The sequence below is a fragment of the Carassius gibelio genome, chromosome B1, assembly GCF_023724105.1.
Source record: "Carassius gibelio isolate Cgi1373 ecotype wild population from Czech Republic chromosome B1, carGib1.2-hapl.c, whole genome shotgun sequence".
Lineage (NCBI taxonomy): Eukaryota > Metazoa > Chordata > Actinopteri > Cypriniformes > Cyprinidae > Carassius > Carassius gibelio.
The window spans coordinates 6,748,381-6,768,675 of NC_068396.1; the positions used below are offsets into that span (position 1 = coordinate 6,748,381).

Consider the following 20,295-nt stretch of genomic DNA (forward strand, 5'->3'; position numbering starts at 1 on the left):
TAACGAGTGGACAGGCTTGTTTTTGATTATTGGTCTAAAGCTCGTTGAAAGTTGCTATAGGTATTGATGCGAATGAGGCTAAATCTCACTAAATGTCAGAAATTAAAACAATTACATATCACCAAAAAACATTTAGCAGAAAATGTAAATAATGATTAAAATGGTTTAAAATGTAAAATAATCAAATATAAATAAATGTAATAAAAAGGGTTTTTTGAAATGCAAATACAATTTGCTTCTAAAAAACAGACTTTGAATTTTGTCTACAAAATATGACCCAGACACATTCTTTCTTTCTTTCTTTCTTTGATTTTTTTTTTTTTTTTAACAGTAGTGCTTTTAGATATTGAGTCAAGATTTGTGTTTTGACTTTGAGGCCACTTATTTTATTTGAACAATAGAAACCAAATTTTTTTAACATTTCAATCATTCATTCAAACAAAACGAAATAAAAAAAATAAAAAATAAAGATTAAGAGAACAGTACCAGCGACTATGGTGAATCATTTCATTCAACCTTGCCAGCCATCTGGAATGTGAAATTCCCTCAACACACTATGGGCTAGAATCAACAAACAATTTTAAGAAATGCAAGATTTAAAAAGAAAGTCCATTAGAGCCAACAAGTCGCTTCAAGTCTGCTGAAGTAAACTCCTGAAGTATCTGAACAAAATCAACCGAACATTCAATGAAGAAACGTAATGGATGAGCAATGTCCAGATTCACACAAAAAGCATAATTGAAATGCTTGGCTATTGTATTTACATTACCAAGTCAACAAAGGATCTTTCTGTATGTTGATCTTTAGTTTTGTTTGTTTGCTGTTTGAATAAATGTTTGAAAAGTTATAAGCAAATGGGGATAAAAGAACCACATGCGTTTTGGACCACACCGGCTTGCACGTCAACAGCATAAGGGTTACAAATGTCTGAACTGACATGTAATATGCATCCATCAGGCCAGCTTTGGGATGCAGACAGTTCATATCAGCTTAAATCCAATTGGATGGATTCAAATACATTGAAGAATTGCAAAGTACAGGAATAAAGGCCTCTTCTCGTGCATGAGTGGGAGTTAAGAAACATAAACAATAAATAAAAAATAAAAAAAGCTATTGTATTTTTGTAACAAAATCGGTTGGTATTCGCAGATCCTCCACATGAGATGTTTATTCATCATGACTTTCATGTTCATCTGTAAGATTGTTCTAGGCTTTGAAAGTCATCCAGTTTTAAGGTATAAACAGAAGAGCAAATTCCCAATGTGCACCAGCATCTAATCCAGAATCAAGTCTCAAAGCCAAGTTCTTCTGAATTAGACAACACTTCAGCCCTTCTAGCATCCAGCTAATAGAGCTAAAACATCTGCCACAAGCATCTGAACGTCAGAGACGCTTCAAAACGGTGATGTCCATCATTTGAAACAGAGCTAGTCGGCTTTTCTGTGTCCATGCAACCCTCTACGGACACCTTGGCAACTGAATCGCCATTGGCTAGTAAATATTTTAGTTTACTCGCCAAACTGAATTTGAATGCATATTAGTCATTTTAATATTAGTGGTGGTGGTGCTTTTTAGATCATTCAGTGTTTATGTAAAAAAATTATAATAATAACTTTGGGGAAAAAACTAACAAAAATAATGATATGATAAGAATTCTAATAATAAGAACTATAAAACAAACTAAGGATAACTAAGGATTAATGAGCTGCTGGATTAATGAATATTAATCAGGTTTTGTGTGTTCGCTCGAACTGATTTGCTGAAATCAAAACAGGGGCAATAATAGGTGAGCGCCAGCCAACGAGATTGCCGTTTGCACATTAACTCCGCCCACTACCGGAAAACCTGGCTGTTCTTAAAAGCTGAAGACCTCCATAGGATCGCTCTTATTTTGACAGGAAAATACAACAAATAATATTGTTTAAATGTATTGTGTCAATTCACTCTCTCTCTCTCTCTCTCTCTGTCAATGCGTGTGTGTGAGAGAAAGTGACGTCGATTTGCGCGCCTTCACACTAGAGTTTATGGTACATCAAATACAGGTGTGTATCCATTGAGATGAACTGAGAAATATCACAGATCGCCTGACGGAGAGTGAAACTCTGAAGCCCTCTCAGTCAAAGAGTGATCGTGAAAATATATCTGTGTTAACTTATACTTAGCCTCAAACTAACACACTGGCGAGTAAAATCTGAGAATTTATGCCATTGGCTAATATTAGACATCATTTAGTCGCCAGAAGGAAGATTTAGTCGCATATGCGAGTGATTTACTCGCAATGTAGAGGGTTGCCATGGCTTGTTGTCCATTCTCTGTCAAACTTTGTAGTAAATGTTTGCAGGATTTTGTGGTGGCATTTCTTGGACGATATAGACAGGGTGGCCGTAGTCACCGCTGACCTTCTCGTAGTGCGGGCAGTACATGCTTCCTGAGGTCTGCAGAGGAAAGATGATGTCACTGGGCTCGGAGCCGTTATTGTTGCTGCCTCCAGTGGCACCACTTCCGCGTTTGGGCAGCGTGTTTAGGGGCAGCTGGGCGGAGCACTGTGCCGAGTGTTTCTGATGACGCCGATGCAGCAGTGCTACCAGAGCGATGATGATGATGATGAAAATGACCGCACCAGATGCAACACCAGCAAACAGAGCTACTTCTGATCCAGCGGATCCTACAGACTCTCCGCTATTGCCCCCGGACTCACCATTCTGCATGGCGTCTGGGGAACGAGAAATAATTTTTGGTGGAATAAAACATAATGATTGTGAAAGTAAAATATCAGCCTTTATACATGTAAATGATTTAAAATCATGAGAACAAATTAAGATATGCATTCCCATGTTAAACTGGCAACAATTAATTGTTTTTATTTATTTTGTGAAACTGTGATACATATCCAAAAAAATTATAGTTATTTAAATGTTTTCTCTCTCTCTCTCTCACACACACACACACACACACTATTACAAATTAAAAAATCTCATCTGTATTAAAACAAAAACTATATTTAACCTAACTAATATATAATAAATCCTAATCTGTGGTGTAAAAATTTGTAACATTTTGACATCTGAGATATATCAAGCATATTTTATTGAATAACTAATTATTATAGTATATTATAATATAACATACTATATACTACGCATTTAATTATTTATTATTCAATTTATTTAGATTTTAGTTTTGGGGTGAATTTGGATTTTTATGATGATATTATTTTAGTAATTTACTAATTATTATAGCATTTTATGCTCTAATATATTGTATATTATCATCTAAAATATAGTTTACTGCATTAAATATGTCTAATAATAATTAAGGTTAATACTTATTTCTTCATTAATGACATTTCTTGAGATTAACCTTTGTATACATCAATACTTACCAACTCTGTTGCCAGCATCGTTTTCTTTGCTGAAGGTGTTTTGTTCCTTACTGTCAGGGTATTTTGGAGGATTTCTAGTTGGATAGTTTTTAGCTGAGAATGAATCTGTAGGACCTTAAGGACAGAGAATTAAATATTAACAGACAGCAACTAAAATAGTGGAGCAAAGCAGTACAAAATGTTCAGCGAATTGAAAAAACTGATCATAATATCGGACCACCCTTATATCTTTTTGGTTTCTAGGCATTATGCCTCAGCTTTTGAGAGAGAATTTAATGAATTGGCGGAAAGCTGCAAATATCTCCCCACAAGCCCAAAGAAGGGACAGCTGGCATCGCCACAGGAAACAAGCTCACATGACATTTCAATTACACGCTGAGGCACACTAGCATGGACACCCACTACAAGACCAGTGACATGACAGACTGTTCTGGAAGCAGTGATCGTCATCGATGCAGGTGTAGGTATGGGAGCTAGTACTCACTCTGTCCAACTCGCAGAACCAGCTTCATAGATTTGGTCTTACAAACACCACCGTCGTGGTTGTCCAAACCTTCTAAAGTGCTGTTCGATGTGGCTGAAAGAGGGGAGAAAAAAAAAATTATTAACCTTTTTCATCATTTTGTTAAATATATATATATATAACATCACACAGAACATGTCTGGACCACATTTTTCCTATTGAAAGCAATGTGACATTATTATGTATGGAAGCCCATTTCTGCCACTGAGAAAGATAATTGCAAGTTTAATCTCGCAATTCAGATTTTTTTTTCTCACAATTGCGAGAATTTAATCGAAATTCAGAATTTAGATATAAACTTACAATTCTATAGTTATAAAGTCAGCATAGTGGGATATAGATATTAAGTCAAGATTCTGAGATAAAAACTCACAATTCCGACTTTTTTTTTTTTTTGCAAATGTGAGTTTGTATCTCACAATTCTGATAATGTTTTTTTTTTTGAATTGCATAAAGTCAAAATTGCAAGATAAAAACTAAAAATTCTGACTTTTTTCTTGCAAATGCGAGTTTGTATCTCACAATTTTGACTTTATTCTGATCTTTTTTTTTAATTGAGAGAAATAAACTTGCGACTATAAGAAAAAAATGACCTTTTTTATTTTTTATTCAGTGGTAAAAACAGGCTTCCATACAATAATAAGATAATTAAGCAAAACAATTCTATCTATCAATTCAATCAGTTTTCTATCAATTCACACTAAAATAACCATTCAAAAATTCATTTTCATTTCTAGAATCCAACAAAAAGTATATTCAGTATTTAATTGTAGTTGTTACATATTATAATTCATTAGAATTTGGTAATTATAAAGGTCTTAAAACATAATTTGCTGCATTGCTGCTGTAATACAGTAAAAATTGCAGTAAGAAAATGTTTTTAATCATTTTAATTGCGAGAATTAAAATGCATCAGCATTATGCTGATTATTACATAATAACGTGAATCTAATAAGAATAAACTTCGTGAATAATGAGAACTACATGTTAATAGTGAAACATCCACAAAGCAATATTTTAAAAAGAAAATAATAGGAAGATTTCAGTTCAGTTTTCTGGGATTCTTTTTTTGTGAGCTTCATCCAGCCAACATTTAGAAGTCTACATCTCTGATGTTGAATATTTAAAGCCCATCATCCATCTTAAAAACTTCAGTATGCCACTGAATTATTCTTTCCTCCCGAGGCCCATTTCTCTTCCAGTCCTGTGTGTGTATTTGGCCATATAAGGTTTAGCAGCACTAAGTGAGTTAATTTATGAACGGGTCAGCTTTCCACATGTGTCCCCACAGGTGCTCTAAAACCTTTCAACTGTTCCTTGTGGACATTTGAGTCATGTGTTCATCAGTCACTATGTATGCGTATGCAGAAGGTGAAAGTCCAGCTTGCTAGTACAACAAGAATATCTCACTTTTGCGGCACTCCAAAGCTTCTTAAAAGCTTCTGTTTGTTTGCCATTAAATCCTTACTCACGTGCACGCTAATTTAGAAACCCCTCATACTGTGAGTAATATCACACAGGTTTGAACTTTATAGAAACTAAGCACATCACCAAAGCCTTTTCACATCATTATCACAGAATATCAAGGATTTGCTTTAGTCACCAATCCACGGCTAGTGGAGTGACTTGGTCGAACGATTGAAATGCCATTGTGCCTGCACACCCATGCTGTGTCCTCTGATAGCAGAGCTAAAGAATTCTACTGCGCCGTAATCTCTCTTTCACTGCGAGGATTAAGACCAATCCCACATGAACAAATGGACTTCCCCTCCAAACTGCTTAGGGCACCGAAAGTACCGAGTGACCAGAGAGTGAAAGGGCAAGAGAATGGGGGGTGGGCAGAGAAAGCCAACCAAAGAGCTAAGGAGAGAAAAACAGAGGGGGAGAAGAGAGCACTCATGTCCCAGTTCCCTACAACCGTTCCCACATTCATCTACAGCGGCCGCTATAGATGTGACCCGACTCTTCGGCTTGAATGAAGCCCGCTCATTTCCTAACCACAACAAGCACATTCAGCGCCTCGGGCCAGCGCAGCTCAGCCAGTCACGAAAGCAGCGACGAGCAACAAAGTGGAGGTGGAAAATTGAAGTTGCGCACATACAATAAAGCAAGTGTATCCAAGCAGATGTTATGGTTTTTGCAGGTTATTTTTAGATTTTTGCAGACATTAAGAGACCTAACTATCCTAGGGATAATATTTCAGCCACACATCCACATAGATGCATATCCTGTCTGTGTGTCTGGAAGAAATGCAAATTTTTTGTTGGAAGTTGCAGCAGGACACAATGATGTTTTGTCCTGATTGCGCAGGTATTTAAAGGTTGCTCCTAATTTTGTCATTTTTATTGGCTGATACACAGGGGCGTCGCATCCGTGGGGGATGTGGGGGTTTTAACACCCACACTTTTCCCGGTGAGAGGGCTCAACACCCGCACATTTTCTGCAGTTTTCCCGCAGTTTTGCACAAACGCCTTACTACAGTCGTTCCTCCGTTTCTCTGGCCGCTCTGTGTCTGCGCTCGCCGTGGCTGCCTCCTCCCCCCTCCCTCTCAAACTTGAAAAAAGTGTATATTATTTTAATGTTTAAAAACAGTAAATTGTTACATTATTTATACCACCAGAGAAAAAGCTTTGTGTGGGCGTTTTTTTTTCTCCCCTTTTCTGATTTTGCGTTTTTTTTTTCTCCCCTTTTCTGATTTTTTTTTTTTTTTTTTTTAATGTAGGATTATTTTTTTCCCAGCCAAACGCTGCAAGCCGGAAATCCCGCACAGTGCCAGAGAACTTTAAGCCCTGCATTTTGTACCCCTCTGTCAATGTGTTCATCATTTTTATTGTTTATAAACAAACCACATCCATCCCCCACACTTTTGAAAAGCTTGCTACGCCCCTGCTGATACACACACACACTCAATGTTTTTATCTGAAACACACACACACTCAGTGGTTTTATTGGAAACACACACACTCAACGTGTTTATCTGACACAAACATATAAATGTAATGAAACCTTCTATTTTAAATATACTCTTTCTACTTTCCTATAGTCAAATCTACAGTAAAATATGTTCAAAATAAACATTATTACTTGTAATTATAATAACCTTTGTACTTTTACTAGTTTTCTTAACTTACTGTTTTAAAAAATCAATAAAGAAATAATTATTGTTAATGCATTAATACATTGTGTCTCTATATAAACTGAAAATCTAGTACCTTGTTAATGAGCAAAAATACATTTGCTCACCGAAGCTGCATTTGTTGAATCAAAAATACAATAAAAACTATTTTTTTTTCTAAAATTAATATTTTACAATTTATTTTATTCCTGTGAAGCAAATCTGAATTTTTAGCATCATTATTCTAGTCGTCAGTGTCACATGATCCTTCAGAAATCATTCTAAAATGCTGATTTGTTGCTCAAGAAATATTTATTATTATCAGTGTTGCTAACTTGCTAAGGCTATATAAACTGTGATCTTTTTTTATGATTAAAAAAAATTGAGGTTAGAATAGAATAGGAAGTTCATATGAACAGCATTTATTTGAAATAGAAATCTTGTGTAACATTAGAAATGTCTTCTAATCATCGTCTAATGACTTCAATCAATGAAATGCACCCTTGCTGAATAAAAGTATAAATAAATAAAAACTTTTAAACAGTATTGCAAATAAAGTCTTTCCAACATGCCTAAAAAAAGTTACATGCACACGTTCTGACATTTGCATGCACACACACGCAGACACTGAGGTCAGTCTCTTTAGAATTATTTAGCTCAGATATCAATGTCCCTCGGGCAGCAGGCCAAGCTGCCTTGAAAAATCACATCACTCCGATCCATCTCATACTGGGGAAGGATTGAGGGATTTGGAGCGTGTAAATCTTAAAATCACATAAACGGCCATTAAGGAATGTGCCAAGTAAATAGGGGCTGAAATCAACACACGCTAAACTGAAAGATAACCCCTTTTTCAAAGTGGTCGATTGATACTAATGACATTCATGTAAAGGGCCATCAACAAGTCTTCTTCCCAGAGAACACTGAACGCTTGTGACGTTTCCATCCCCAGAGGGGAAGAGGACAAAAATAGGTTTGGGAAAAACTACATTTTTAAAAACATTAAAAAAAAAAAGATATGCAAGCTAAACAATATAATGATTAATGTTATCTTTAAGTCTATAACAAAGACATCTTGTGTGGTAAACACACTTGCTAATGGATTTAACACATTTCCATGAACTATAAACTTGATTTGTGCTCTATTTTTGGAGGGCTACACTAGTCAGTCGCCTTCCCAGATGAAAACACAGAGAAGATATCTTGGGAGACAATGGCGGAGGCTGAAATTCCCACGGGTGGGATCAGTTCTGCATTTGGCTCCTTCTGCACATTGTTATAGCCGCAAGGGAGGTGAAAAATGATCATGAATCAGCACCTGAAGTAAATTCTTGAGTAAGCATAGCAATAAACTTACAGATAATGTGATAATCCTTTTCTTTGTAGAACTCCAGGCCCCACAGGTTGGGGCTGAACTCTTGAAACTTGAAGGTGAACTTCACATCCTGGTCTGGCTTGTCACAGTTGAGCAGTAACATGTCACCTTTAGTGACTCGACAGGTCTCAAGTTGTTCTTTGGGAACAAGATAGACCCGGAAGTATTCAATGTTCGTCTGCTCAGTCGAGCCTGGCTTGATTCTTGGACACACAATGTCCATTTTGTCTCCGATCTGAGGGTATAGTACTACACCCTTTCCTGGGACAAACCTGTAGGGAACACGGCGATGTTAAACATAGTATAAAGTTACAGAAATGGGAAGAACATACTGATTAGCATGCATAATAATGAATCAATTCTCTACAGTATATTAATTGGGCATGAGAACCTTAAAGTGGATGTAAAATGTATTATATTTTGATAATAAATTTATCCACACAGCAAAACTATTAAATATTTGTAGCTTGTTGTTTCTTCAGGTAACTGAATTAACCAATTGGTCATTGGCTTCATTAATGTCTTTTAAGAGTCAATTCTAGATCCAGTCCTGTATGATTTAGTTTTCTTCTGAGTAAAAGAAAAGATGACATTTTGAATGTTGTAAAAGATTGACTTTCATTATAAAAAATTAGACATTTTTTCCAAATACATTTGACCCATGGTTGCCACCCTCCATTTATTCTAAAACAAGCAACTCAACGCAATGGATTGAGACAAGCAATTTCCTTTGGCTAATTTTCAGAGTTCTGTCTTGAAGCAGAATGCAAATGCATCTAAAGCTTTGGGGACCTTGGCTTACTTGCACATTTTTTGACTAATGTATGCAACTTTACAGGCTTATGTTTTTCGCCATTACATACTTCTCTACTCTGTAATGCTTTTGCACAATTAACAATCGCTCACTCCTGACCGCTTGCTGGCAGTCCTTTCCTGCCCTTGATGTTTATTACAACCTCACTATATCACCTATTACAATGTTCTCTTCTTGTAAAAGTGTTCTGATATTGACCTTTCAGTTATTTGCAGATTCTCAGATTAATCAGATTTCTCTTTAAACACACAAATCCCATTGTAAGCAGGCCTTTGTGTGCACTGGATTTGTCCTTTATTTTCTAAATCTTCCATGACAAAGTTTGACATGGTCTCATTCTCTCCTATGCTTCCCTAAACACCATAAGGCAGAATAAGAGAGTCACTTTCTATGACTAGCTTGCATCCTCATAAAGTCATTAAGATCTAGAAAGAAAGGGACCCTCAAACTTCTGCTGAGGGTCCTGAGAAGACAGGAAGCTTTAGTGCCCCTCCTCCGCCCCCTGCAGTACCAACTTCTGTATGGCTCTCACCGGGATGGGGGTTGAACTGTGCCTTCATCCCAGCGCACCTTTTGTCTCCAAAGCTCTGGGACAAAGATGACCCACTGAGCTACTGGAACTCATGAAAACCGATTACAACCTGAGGCAAAGCCCCACTACACTACAGCTTAGCATCTTAAAGAAACGTTATCCTGAATCTAAATAAATCTGATCTATTAAAATACAGGTCCACCGCTGTGAAGCTACCAAATCATAAAACAATGCCACATTGTTGGGGAAAATATATATAATAAAAATTAAAAAAAATTGGGAAATTAAAGTGATTTTTTGGGGGGTGAATATAAATATCAATGTTAATAAAAAAAAAAAAAAAAAATCAGGTATGTTGACCAAATGGCAAGACCAGAAGAAGAGAGTGCGTGCTACTTTGGCAGCTGAAAAAACACCAGGCTGGGTGTTTCGATCTCAAAAAGAGGCACTTACCCTAGTTTAGCAACTATTTGTCCCGACACAGAAAGGTGTGGTGGGGAACAGATGTACGGACCTCAGAGACATACTTCACAGTGGAAAACAGGAGCTCAGGCAACTGATCTCTCTATGGCAATCAGCAAGAGACTGTGATCCACTCTTCAATTTAACATTTCTCAGCTTATAATCAGTCCCAAATTTAGGTTGTGGCTCAGCACTCTTACACGATATTAACCATGATGTAAGGTCTCCACGAGTTTGATTGCTCTGAGTTCAGATTCATTCTGCAGCTTTTCCTCAGTAAATACCAAGACATTTTAACCTCACCATATAATTTCCACAAAACATCGCATTTACCCACAGTTTCTGACAGGGCACACACAGGGTAATTGCTTAAATTATGTAAATTAACATTTACAAATAGTGGAAATGGCTATGAGGTGGAAGTTCGTTTTGGGGAAGGTTTATACAGTGGTCGCCATTCAGCTTCATTTTGCAAATGAAAGTACTTGCATCTCAATGTTGCTGCCAATAAAGCATCATTGTAACTAATACCCTGCAGTCTGGAAAGGTGGGTGGTCCTCCAACAAAGTGCCATGGATTACAAATGTTTTGTGGTCTGTCTTTTGTTTAAATGACTATGACGGTAATAAAATCAATAGAGAAATCAGTAAATTAAAACAGATACATTTAAATCAATGACTAGTTCTTCCGGGACCTTCATAACACTCGAGTAGGCTGTTTTTGGTTTTTGAGGTGTCTGTGTGGTACTTTAAAGATTAGAAAAATCAATAGGGTTATTCCTACCTATCAGCATATTGGTTTCCTTAAAGTCCTAGTGCATATTTTTTTGACTTGGATCTGTGGTTTAGATATCAACTTACGACTATTTTGTATACAATAATTATTTCTCAATTGTATTATAGTTATACAAGCGCTTGTTTATTAAACAATAATGCACATTCCAACTTGTACTACTAATATTTAAATCTCTCTAGCATGAACAATAATTAAGCCATTCCAACTAGTCATTTAATATGACAATAAAAAAACAGTGGAAACTAGTGGACTAACTGGAATACACTAGTTTCAATAAAGGGTATTAGTAAAGTACAATTGGAACAATAACTAATACAGTTACAATGAACCACAGATCCCCACGTAATTCAGTGGTAAAACATTTTGCAATTTGTTATCAGTTACAATGGAATAGTTCCGTGTCACTATAGTGACTGTAAAGGCGATTAAAGCAGGCTATTGAAGAATTACAAGTGATTGATTTATAGATCAGTCATTTTTGGAATAAATATTCACTGTAGCCTATAGAGATAGAAACTAGACAATGTTATAATTAAAATAATCAATAGTTAAAAAGATAGATAGATAGATAGATAGATAGATAGATAGATAGATAGATAGATAGATAGATAGATAGATAGATAGATAGATAGATAGATAGATAGATAGATAGATAGATAGATAGATAGATAGATTTATGTTATGGTGCTTGCAATACAACGCTTTTTGGTTAAGTCCTACTTACTTGGTGTTCGAAGTATTCCAGTATATTGATTCTAAAACTGTTGATCGAGCTAGTTTTACTCGACAAGCAACCATGAAAAGACCTAATATATAACTCCACATAGTTGTATCCATTGCGATGCAAAACAGTTCACCAGTGCAAATTTGATTATAACAGTGAGAGATCCACAGGCACTAATGCGAGCAGATCCGATGTTGCTGGTCGTTCTCTGCTGAAAACGCGTTTGATTTCGAAACGAAAAAAAAAAAACATCTATTTGCCAAGACCTCCAAAAAAGAGCTCCTTCAAAACTGGCACTCTCAATGACAGATTAAACTAAACGGTGTTTGATAATCCATCAGGTTCTTTAGACATTAATTTTTTAAGTGCACATCCTTTGGGAAACAGTGGCTATGAACACTCTTTCGACCGCAGATAAACCAGTTAATTAGTGCAGGTTCCGCGGAACGGCAGCATAGATGTGAAATTCGGATGTTGCTGAGGTCTAATCTGAAGGCAGTATTAGAGCTTCTCCTGTTCTTCGTCTTTGCATTCAACTCTGCCAGTCTCGGAGTGCCCTCAAGACGTGCTCAGAGAGACTTCTTACAACCCAGTGTTGCCGTTAAACCCCGCCCACATTACTCTCGATTGGATGACGCTGGATGAGTGACACCTAGTCGAATGGAAAGAGACTAAACAGGAGTCTGGAAGCGGTACTGCTTTATTAAACATTAGGCAACCACCTGAGTTTACCTGAGGCGCAAAGCAGCGCATATATATTTTTTTCAAACAGTGGTTTTCAACCGGGAGGCAGCAACCCACTAGAGGGCCCTGAACTTACGTTATGTTAAAAAAAAAAAAAAACATATATATATATATATATATATATATATATATATATATACATATATATATATATATGTAGAGAGAGAGAGAGAGAGAGTTTAAGTGTAAAAAAGATTGAGACAAAGACTGAAAACTACTGGTATCCACGGCGATATTTTCATTTCTGAATAAATTTTGTACTTAAATATCGCTATGTAGCCTATACACAGACCAGATAATCGGTAACTTACATGCGTTTGAAATTAAATAACTAATCTTTCATTTTAATCTAAATCTTCTTGTAAAGGCATTCTCCACGAGATTAATCCGCTTACTCACGTAACGTTAAAGATCAAAAGGTCAGTTTTTCTCACACGGGTGTGGGTTGTGTCTCAAACGTTTAATGACTTTGACAAAAGCTGCTTCCTCAGAATTATAGCTATTACCTTACAGAATACATATAGATAAACATTTAGAAAATAAGCCATTGAAACATTTGCTCGGTGGCCCAGGCAACTTTTGTGTATTGTCCTTGGCGTGTTTGGACAATAATCAAAAGGGTAAACTAACAGGTAAGAGATAATTGAATGTCGATCGGTGTTAAGGTGTGATGTGTGTGCACTTCAAACGTCTGGTCTGCTCTGAGTCCTTTGTGTATTTGCGCTCTGGCTTGTGTCGACCTAACAGAGGTGTCAAGTGAACTATTAATTATGCTGCGGATTTAAAGCATTAGGTTATGATGCCATCCTGACCTCAAAACTTTAACCCACTTTGAATTGTTTGCCCCATGCTTTCTTACAACTAGCTTTTGTCACAGACAATTAATGCACATTATTCCTATTTAATTTTAAATACTTGATTATTTTTATGCATTGTATTTAATGTAATCCTAATAACTACACAAGTTAATACAAATATGAAAGCAAATGTCAGAAACAAGACACATTCATGGATTTATTGGAGATTCTTGACAAGTGGGTCAAATATTCAACCACAAACACAAATTCTGGCCAATCAGAAACCTTTCACTCCATCACATCTAAAAGCATCTCATCGCTAACATACACGCAGTTCACTGACATGCAACGACCAGGTACCGTTTATAACAGCATCACTTTACCTCTTGAATGGTCAATTATTTACCTGCAAGTTAAAATGATAAAAGGAGGTCATTCTCGTTTTATAATGCTTCTTGGTTGGACTGGTTAACTGATAGTGATCTGTGCTATTCAAAATAGAGGGATGTAATTCCAGTTCAAGCTATTTCCCTGTCAATCTTTCCTTCTAATTATTTTATACTATGAATAAACTATTAAAAAAATAAAAACAATTCAATCAAATCAGCCAGGAAAATCTGCAGAGGCCTTGAATTTGTGAAACCGGAAACCATTTGGATGAACGAGCAAGATCCCTACTGGTACAATGCACTGAATGTGTTTGCAGAGATTACATGGAGGACAAGTGGAGGTTATCTATACAAGAGTCAGTTATACAAAACAGGTAAAACAGGAAAAATATGAAGGGTATCTGACAAATCTGATTGTTCCTGTTGTTCTGAGAATTTGAAACACACCACATGAAACCTACGAAGAGGACCCTGTGCTGCAGCACGATGTCTCACACGAAGAGGTGGTCTGGAGAAAGTCTGGACAAATCCTGGCCACATTGTTTTCATCACTCAGAGGCCTTTAAAGAGAAAGAAAGTTTAGGCCTCGACTTCCCTTTCCCCAAAATGATCTTCTGTTCTTCTTTCTGCTGTTTCTGTCGTTCTTGCTCCAGCTTCATACGCTCCTCGTGTATTTTCCTCTGCTCTTCAACTATTCGTAGTTGTTCCTCTGCCTGTAGGACAGAAAAAACTTAATTAAGTAGGAGCTAGATATCAACATGTGAACAGAACTGTGATCCCGATGCTTCCACAGCATCGCCATCTTGGAATGGTCATCTTTTGGGTTATGATGCATGCCATAAATTGTTTGTAGCCAAACAAATAAATTATATAAATATAAAGTACATACAATTTAAGACTATTCATTAGTTGACTGATATATCAGTCAATTTGGGATTAAAAAAAAGATTAACATTGGCTGATAAGTTTTTCTGTTTGGCTGATGTTTGAGACTTTTATTTTGACAACACTTAGAATGCCAGTTCCTGAGTCCCCATTCTCCATTCCATTTCAATGCTTACAAGATCACCAAGTACACTGTTGTTTACAGTATTTACCTTCTTTTTATTTATACATTTTTAACCATTTCTTTGTCAAAAAATATTAAAATAGGATTAGAGAAGCCATTCCAGCAAGCAGCGCTTTAAGTATGTCTTTTACAATCTTACCCCCCCCCCCCCCCTCCCCCAACAAAACCTGTTTTAAGTCGCTGGGATATATTTTTAGCAATAGGAAAAAAAAAAAAAAAAAAAAAAAAAAAAAACACTGTACTGGTCAAAATTATCACTTTTTTTTTTATGCCAAAAATCATTAGAATATTAAGTAAAGATCATGTTCCATGGAGATATTTTGTAAATTCCCTCCTGTAAATATATCATAACTTAATTTATCATTAGCAATATGCATTGCTAAGAACTAATTTGGACAAATTCAAAGGTGATTTTCTCAGTATTTCGATTTTTTGCACCCTCAGATTCCAGATTTTCCAATAGTTGTATCTCGGCCACATATTGTCCAATCCTAATAAACCATACATCAATGGAAAGCGTATTTATTCAGCCTTCGGGTGATGTATAAATCTCTATTTCGACACTTAAGACTGGTTTCGTGATACAGTTGCACATACATGTATTTATTCATTTTCTAATTATCATATGAATACATAGACATGGAAAACAAACACATTCCAGCAGTTATTATGCATAAGCTTTTACTATCTTGAAGTTAAATAGTGGAATATTGTAAAAACAAATCCATATTGGTCATCCACTAATATTTATGCATGGATTGTTACAGGATAGTCATGATTTATTGAGAAATGCATTTATAGTCATTAATCCCTCACTTTAATTAAATCCTTTAAACTTTTGGCCTGTGCTCAGATAATGTTCAATATACTGCACAAAAGTATTTTACAAACAGTCTGTTTAATTTCGAATCTTATAGCATCTGCGACATGTAAGACTGCATCTTTCAGATCACTTTCATGTGCAGACAGATGACTCTTGACCTTCATAGCTTGGAGAAGAGACCATCCCTTATATAAGCTGTTTTGGAGTGGGATTCATCATGATGAGAACTAAACTGCAGTCTCTTTTTCTTCTAAAAGACTGCTCTACTGAGAAAGAAAACTCCATAATAGAAAACATGTCAAGTAGTGCTTATGCAACATTAATGGTCCACATGGCCACAGCCATTCATTCTATATGAGAAGGCTAATCTAGTGCTTGTTAGAAAGGCAAAACAAATGTTTGTGACCCTACTGTTCATTTTTTTTTTTTAAAGAAGTCTCATTTTCACCAATGGGAATGGATTTCAATAATCAATTAGCTTTTTCTCAATTACACATTACTAGACACATACCAGTTTAGCTTGAGCGTCGGCTATCTTGCGATTGTTATCCACCAGAATCTTCTCCAGTTCTTCACGCTTTGATTTCTCCTCCTCCTGTAAAGGCAAAGTGCTTCAGTGGAATCATAGTGACACAAATCAGAATTATTCCCAAAAATGAGTGGCACAAGTTTAACAAACAACACGCAAGAGTAAATAATGAAGATACATTCAGCTCACCAGACATGGGTAAACCTACAGTAAACTTGTCCTTCACTCACGAATAAACCGTTCCTAAAGGAGTCAGGGTCAAATTGGGAATGTGTTCTTCTTTTTTTTAATTGCACAATGTACCACCAACCAGCAAGGGAGGTTCTTTCAAACCACTGACCTGTGTTCTCGGTACTTCTCTACTTACATTTCACTCTGAGAAAAAAGCCACACAGTGAAGTGTCGTCTGAGGAGCAGTCAGCTCAAATGGTGTTTAGGAGGAACAGAAATGTGAACAACGTTCATCACTTCTAACCGTAAGCAACTGAGAGATAGTGAAGTTCAGGCGAATCGCAACAAAGGCTCATGGAATTGACGGCATGAGCTGATTTGTTAAGAAAACTGTCAAGGGTGAAATATGAAATTTAAGGATAACAGAATGGTAGCACTATGTCATACACAAAGATTCTATGATGAATTAAAAATTGTTAAAATTTGAAAAAAGAAAACCTATTTCGCTTTTAATTTTGAGAGGAAATAAGCTAAAACCTGTTTAACACCACATACTTTTTCTAAGGCTTGCGTTATGCTTTCATGTCAGTAACGTTCCAGCAAATAATGCAGCAGCTCCAAACTGAGAAAAATATAATTTCTGGGTTTCTTTGTTGAATATTTCATTTGCTTCTATTATACTGGAAATATGGGATGCAAAATATGTGTATGTGGTGTGAAACAGGCCTGCTTCCAACAGAACTACAGGAAATCCTACCCACTGAATCAGCATTAATAAGAATTTCTATTTTTTTGTTTTGCCTGTTCACATGAAAGTTACCTCTCGAGCTTTCTGAGCGGTCAGCTCCGCTTGTCTCTGTTTTTCCAGCTCCTCTAGCAACTGCTTCTCCATGATGCGTTTGGCCTCCTCCACCCTCCGCAACACTTCTCTTTCAATCTCATCCTTTCGTTTTTCCAGTTCCTCCTCCACACGTTTGGCAACAAGTTCTTCTACTCGCCGCGCAGTCTCCTCCTCAATCAGACGCTCCTCTATCTCCTGCTGTCGACTAAGGAAGACAAGATTAACGTCAGCGGTTTCATTTAGTATGATACAATAAAAACACATTTAATGGCAATTATGAAATGACACAAATGAACAACTTTAAATACAATGCACATGCTATCTGTCACTGTGCACAGAAAATCACTCAACTACAAAGCATCACTTTATCAGAAGTGGTTCACCTGTATGTTTTACTTTTCTGCATGTTTTATGATGGAGATCATTCAAAGTTATTATTCGTTACTGTTTACTTCCTTAAATGAAACAAAACATTTATTATTTTATTTATTTATTTGCCAAAGTCAGATAAACTAATATATATGTATATATATATACACACACACACACACACACACACACACACACATACAGTGGTGGCCAGAATTGTTAGATCGCCTGACAGATCTGAAGATACTGAACTTTTTTGGCCTCTAACATATGTTTTAATTTCAAAATGTTGATGAAAGATGCAGATGGTTGCTCTGAGCACAACTAATATTAGATGAAGAGAGTCATACTGTTTGTGTCCACTTTTAACTTTAATGTTTAGTAAGTCCACCTTTTTGAGCAATTACAGCAGCACATCTCTCTATCATAATGTCAATATTTCCTGGGAAGATCAACACTAATGTTATCCCACACTTTCTGCAATCAAGCCAAAGGCTTTCTTTTGAATCTACAGTAGATCTGTCCAGTTGATCTTCCAACTTGCCCCATATTTGTTGAGGTCTGGCCTTTGAGGGGGTCAATACATCATTTTCAATGGTCCAGCAGATTACTTCTGTTGCACGTAGTTTCAGTAATGCAGACACATTAAAAATCGTTGTTTAGCATGAGAAAAAGGCTGCAATATTGATGTGTGCATGCGCAGTAAACCCAGGTAGGAAAATCTGGTAGGTATGATAAAATATCAGGACACCGGCAATAGTTCATTTTATGGGTACTGTAATGGCCAATTCAACCAAAACTACTGAAACCTCTTAAATATGCCATGTGTTCAAACTAACTATCAATAAAGTTATTGATTTTTCTTTAATGCAAAAGATCTGCCCATGTCCCGTGAAGATATGTTGTATTCCTACCGTAAATATATCAAAACCTACATTTTGCTTAGTAATATGCATTGCCAAGCACTTCATTTGGTCAGCTTTAAAGGCAATTTTCCCAACATTTAGATTTTTTTACAATCTCAGATTCCAGAATTGAAATGTCCTATCCTAGATGATTTATTCAGCTTTCAGATTCAGAATTTCAAAACATTTACCCATTTTGACACGTTTTGTGGTGCAGGCAGGGTCACATTAATGACGTACTATTGCACTGAAATGCATGCATTTTCATGGCATTTCCACATACCACCCAGAATACGATAGAGGTACGTTGGTACTTCAGTAAGGGTCCTCATGTGGCTCACACTGTTCAGGTGATGTTTACATCTGTGACACGTTTGCTTGTGGAAAGTGCAGGTACTCACATTCTCCTCTGTCTTTCCATCTCGGCTTTCTTCTCTTCTTCCTCCTTTTTCTGCTTTTCGTCTACAGCACTCCTCTTACTTAACGCCCTGCCGAATATATCGATTCTCTCCGGCGGGGTGACGGCTCTTTCCCGGTCCCGGCGAGACGCCTTCAGGGCCGTGTTAGATCTGGACCGAGAGCGAGAATTTCTCTTCCGATTCCGTTTGGACTCTCGGGACTTCGAGCGCCTCTTCTTTTCTTTGTCCCGGGACCGAGAGCGGCTTCGCTTTTTACTGTGCTTGCTGCTTTTGGAGTGCTTGGTGCGGGAAGAGCTGCGGCTCCGCGAACGACCCATTTCACACACCGGTAGAGTTCAGGAACAGAAACCGGGAGACTGGACGGACAACTCTAGAGCATCGGATAGACGAGTGCAAGCACCTGAACGTCTGTCAAACAAGCCCCGAAACGCACACTTAAGGAATCAGCCCAGACTGCATGACAGTAACCCTGAAGGCGAAACTCTTATTTACAAATAAATGGTTTAATAACAACGTGATCATTTAACTGCACGAGACCACTTATCTTGTATGGTTAAAAAAGCAAGATGGAGGCTGATGTCAAAGCCCAGAATGCAATTTCTTATTTTCTTCTTCTTTTTTTCTTATGTTATGACGCTCGTTACTTAGTTAGAGTGAACACTGCCATCAACTGGCGTGGAGCAGAAACGAGACGAGACGAGACGTCCCTTCGTTTGGGTGAACCGTTTGGACAGTTTGTTCACTGAACCGATTCACAACTGAGTCATCACTCCTGGCATTTTATCATTCTATATTTATAATTTTTATATTTATAATTATAAAATTATTAATTATAATAAGTTGTTGCTCGTCATTATGTGTTAACTCATGTTACACAGCTAGTTTTTGTAAAAATATATAACAAACAAATAGGCTAATTAGACATACATAATACATCAAAGATTAGCTTACAACATGTTAAAAACCATATACCTAAAAAAATAACATTTGTATTATTATTATTATTATTAAAAAGAAATATTTATTATAGCAATCTAGACATAAAGCAACCTTTAAAAAAACATAGAATGATTTCTGAAGGATCATGTGACACTGAAGACAGTATAATGGTGATGTAACATAACGTTTTAAAATGTATTTAGAGGGAAATCACTTAACTGTAACTGTATTTTTCAAAAACATTATTTTTAATATTCTTATAATAATAATATTCTAATTTTGAACAGTTTGCAGAATTACAATAATAGCTAGACAGCATGGATTCTTTTCTTACTTACTGTTTTTAGATGCAGTAAATGTGGATAACTGGTTTATTGATGCTATCAACCACATTTGGCCTATCATTTCATATTACGTGTTCTAAACAAATTTGATAAGGAGCCTAGCTGACTTGATGTAATCTAATACAGGCCTTGTCTGCAATAGACATGTCCATCAATTATGAAAGAAAACAGTAGAATATTTAATGAATCTACTCAAGTGCCAAAATAAAGAGGCTGAAGCAATATCTTGCAGGA

The 20,295-nt window shown here is 36.5% G+C and overlaps 2 protein-coding genes across 2 annotated transcripts; both read right to left on the bottom strand.

Moving 5' to 3' along the window:
- Window positions 1-357: 357 nt before the first annotated feature.
- On the bottom strand, window positions 358-12,273 carry LOC127949722 (ephrin-B2a). The gene is made up of 5 exons (XM_052547209.1): window positions 11,723-12,273; window positions 8,378-8,667; window positions 3,867-3,959; window positions 3,383-3,496; window positions 358-2,713 (listed from the first exon to the last, which is right to left on the bottom strand). The coding sequence occupies exons 1-5, from the start codon at window positions 11,833-11,835 to the stop codon at window positions 2,316-2,318; spliced, it is 1,008 nt and encodes a 335-aa protein (XP_052403169.1). The 5' UTR covers window positions 11,836-12,273; the 3' UTR covers window positions 358-2,315.
- A 1,194-nt stretch (window positions 12,274-13,467) lies between these two features.
- LOC127949151 (arginine and glutamate-rich protein 1-B) lies at window positions 13,468-19,405 on the bottom strand. Its single transcript, XM_052546114.1, has 4 exons — window positions 18,761-19,405; window positions 17,065-17,290; window positions 16,056-16,139; window positions 13,468-14,365 (listed from the first exon to the last, which is right to left on the bottom strand). Exons 1-4 carry the CDS (start codon window positions 19,093-19,095, stop codon window positions 14,201-14,203), a joined length of 810 nt encoding a protein of 269 aa, XP_052402074.1. The 5' UTR covers window positions 19,096-19,405; the 3' UTR covers window positions 13,468-14,200.
- Window positions 19,406-20,295: the final 890 nt, after the last annotated feature.

Excerpts from the sequence above, each read along its gene's own strand:
- LOC127949722 (XM_052547209.1), bottom strand. The coding sequence starts at position 11,835 with ATGGATACAACTATGTGGAGTTATATATTAGGTCTTTTCATGGTTGCT. Across the intron at positions 3,497-3,866 it reads GGTTCTGCGAGTTGGACAGA|GTCCTACAGATTCATTCTCA; the intron begins GTGAGTACTAGC and ends TCTGTCCTTAAG. Across the intron at positions 2,714-3,382 it reads CGATGCTGGCAACAGAGTTG|ACGCCATGCAGAATGGTGAG; the intron begins GTAAGTATTGAT and ends CTCGTTCCCCAG.
- LOC127949151 (XM_052546114.1), bottom strand. The coding sequence starts at position 19,095 with ATGGGTCGTTCGCGGAGCCGCAGCTCTTCCCGCACCAAGCACTCCAAA. Across the intron at positions 17,291-18,760 it reads ATGGAAAGACAGAGGAGAAT|TCGACAGCAGGAGATAGAGG; the intron begins GTGAGTACCTGC and ends TGTCTTCCTTAG. Across the intron at positions 14,366-16,055 it reads CCGACGCTCAAGCTAAACTG|GCAGAGGAACAACTACGAAT; the intron begins GTATGTGTCTAG and ends TCTGTCCTACAG.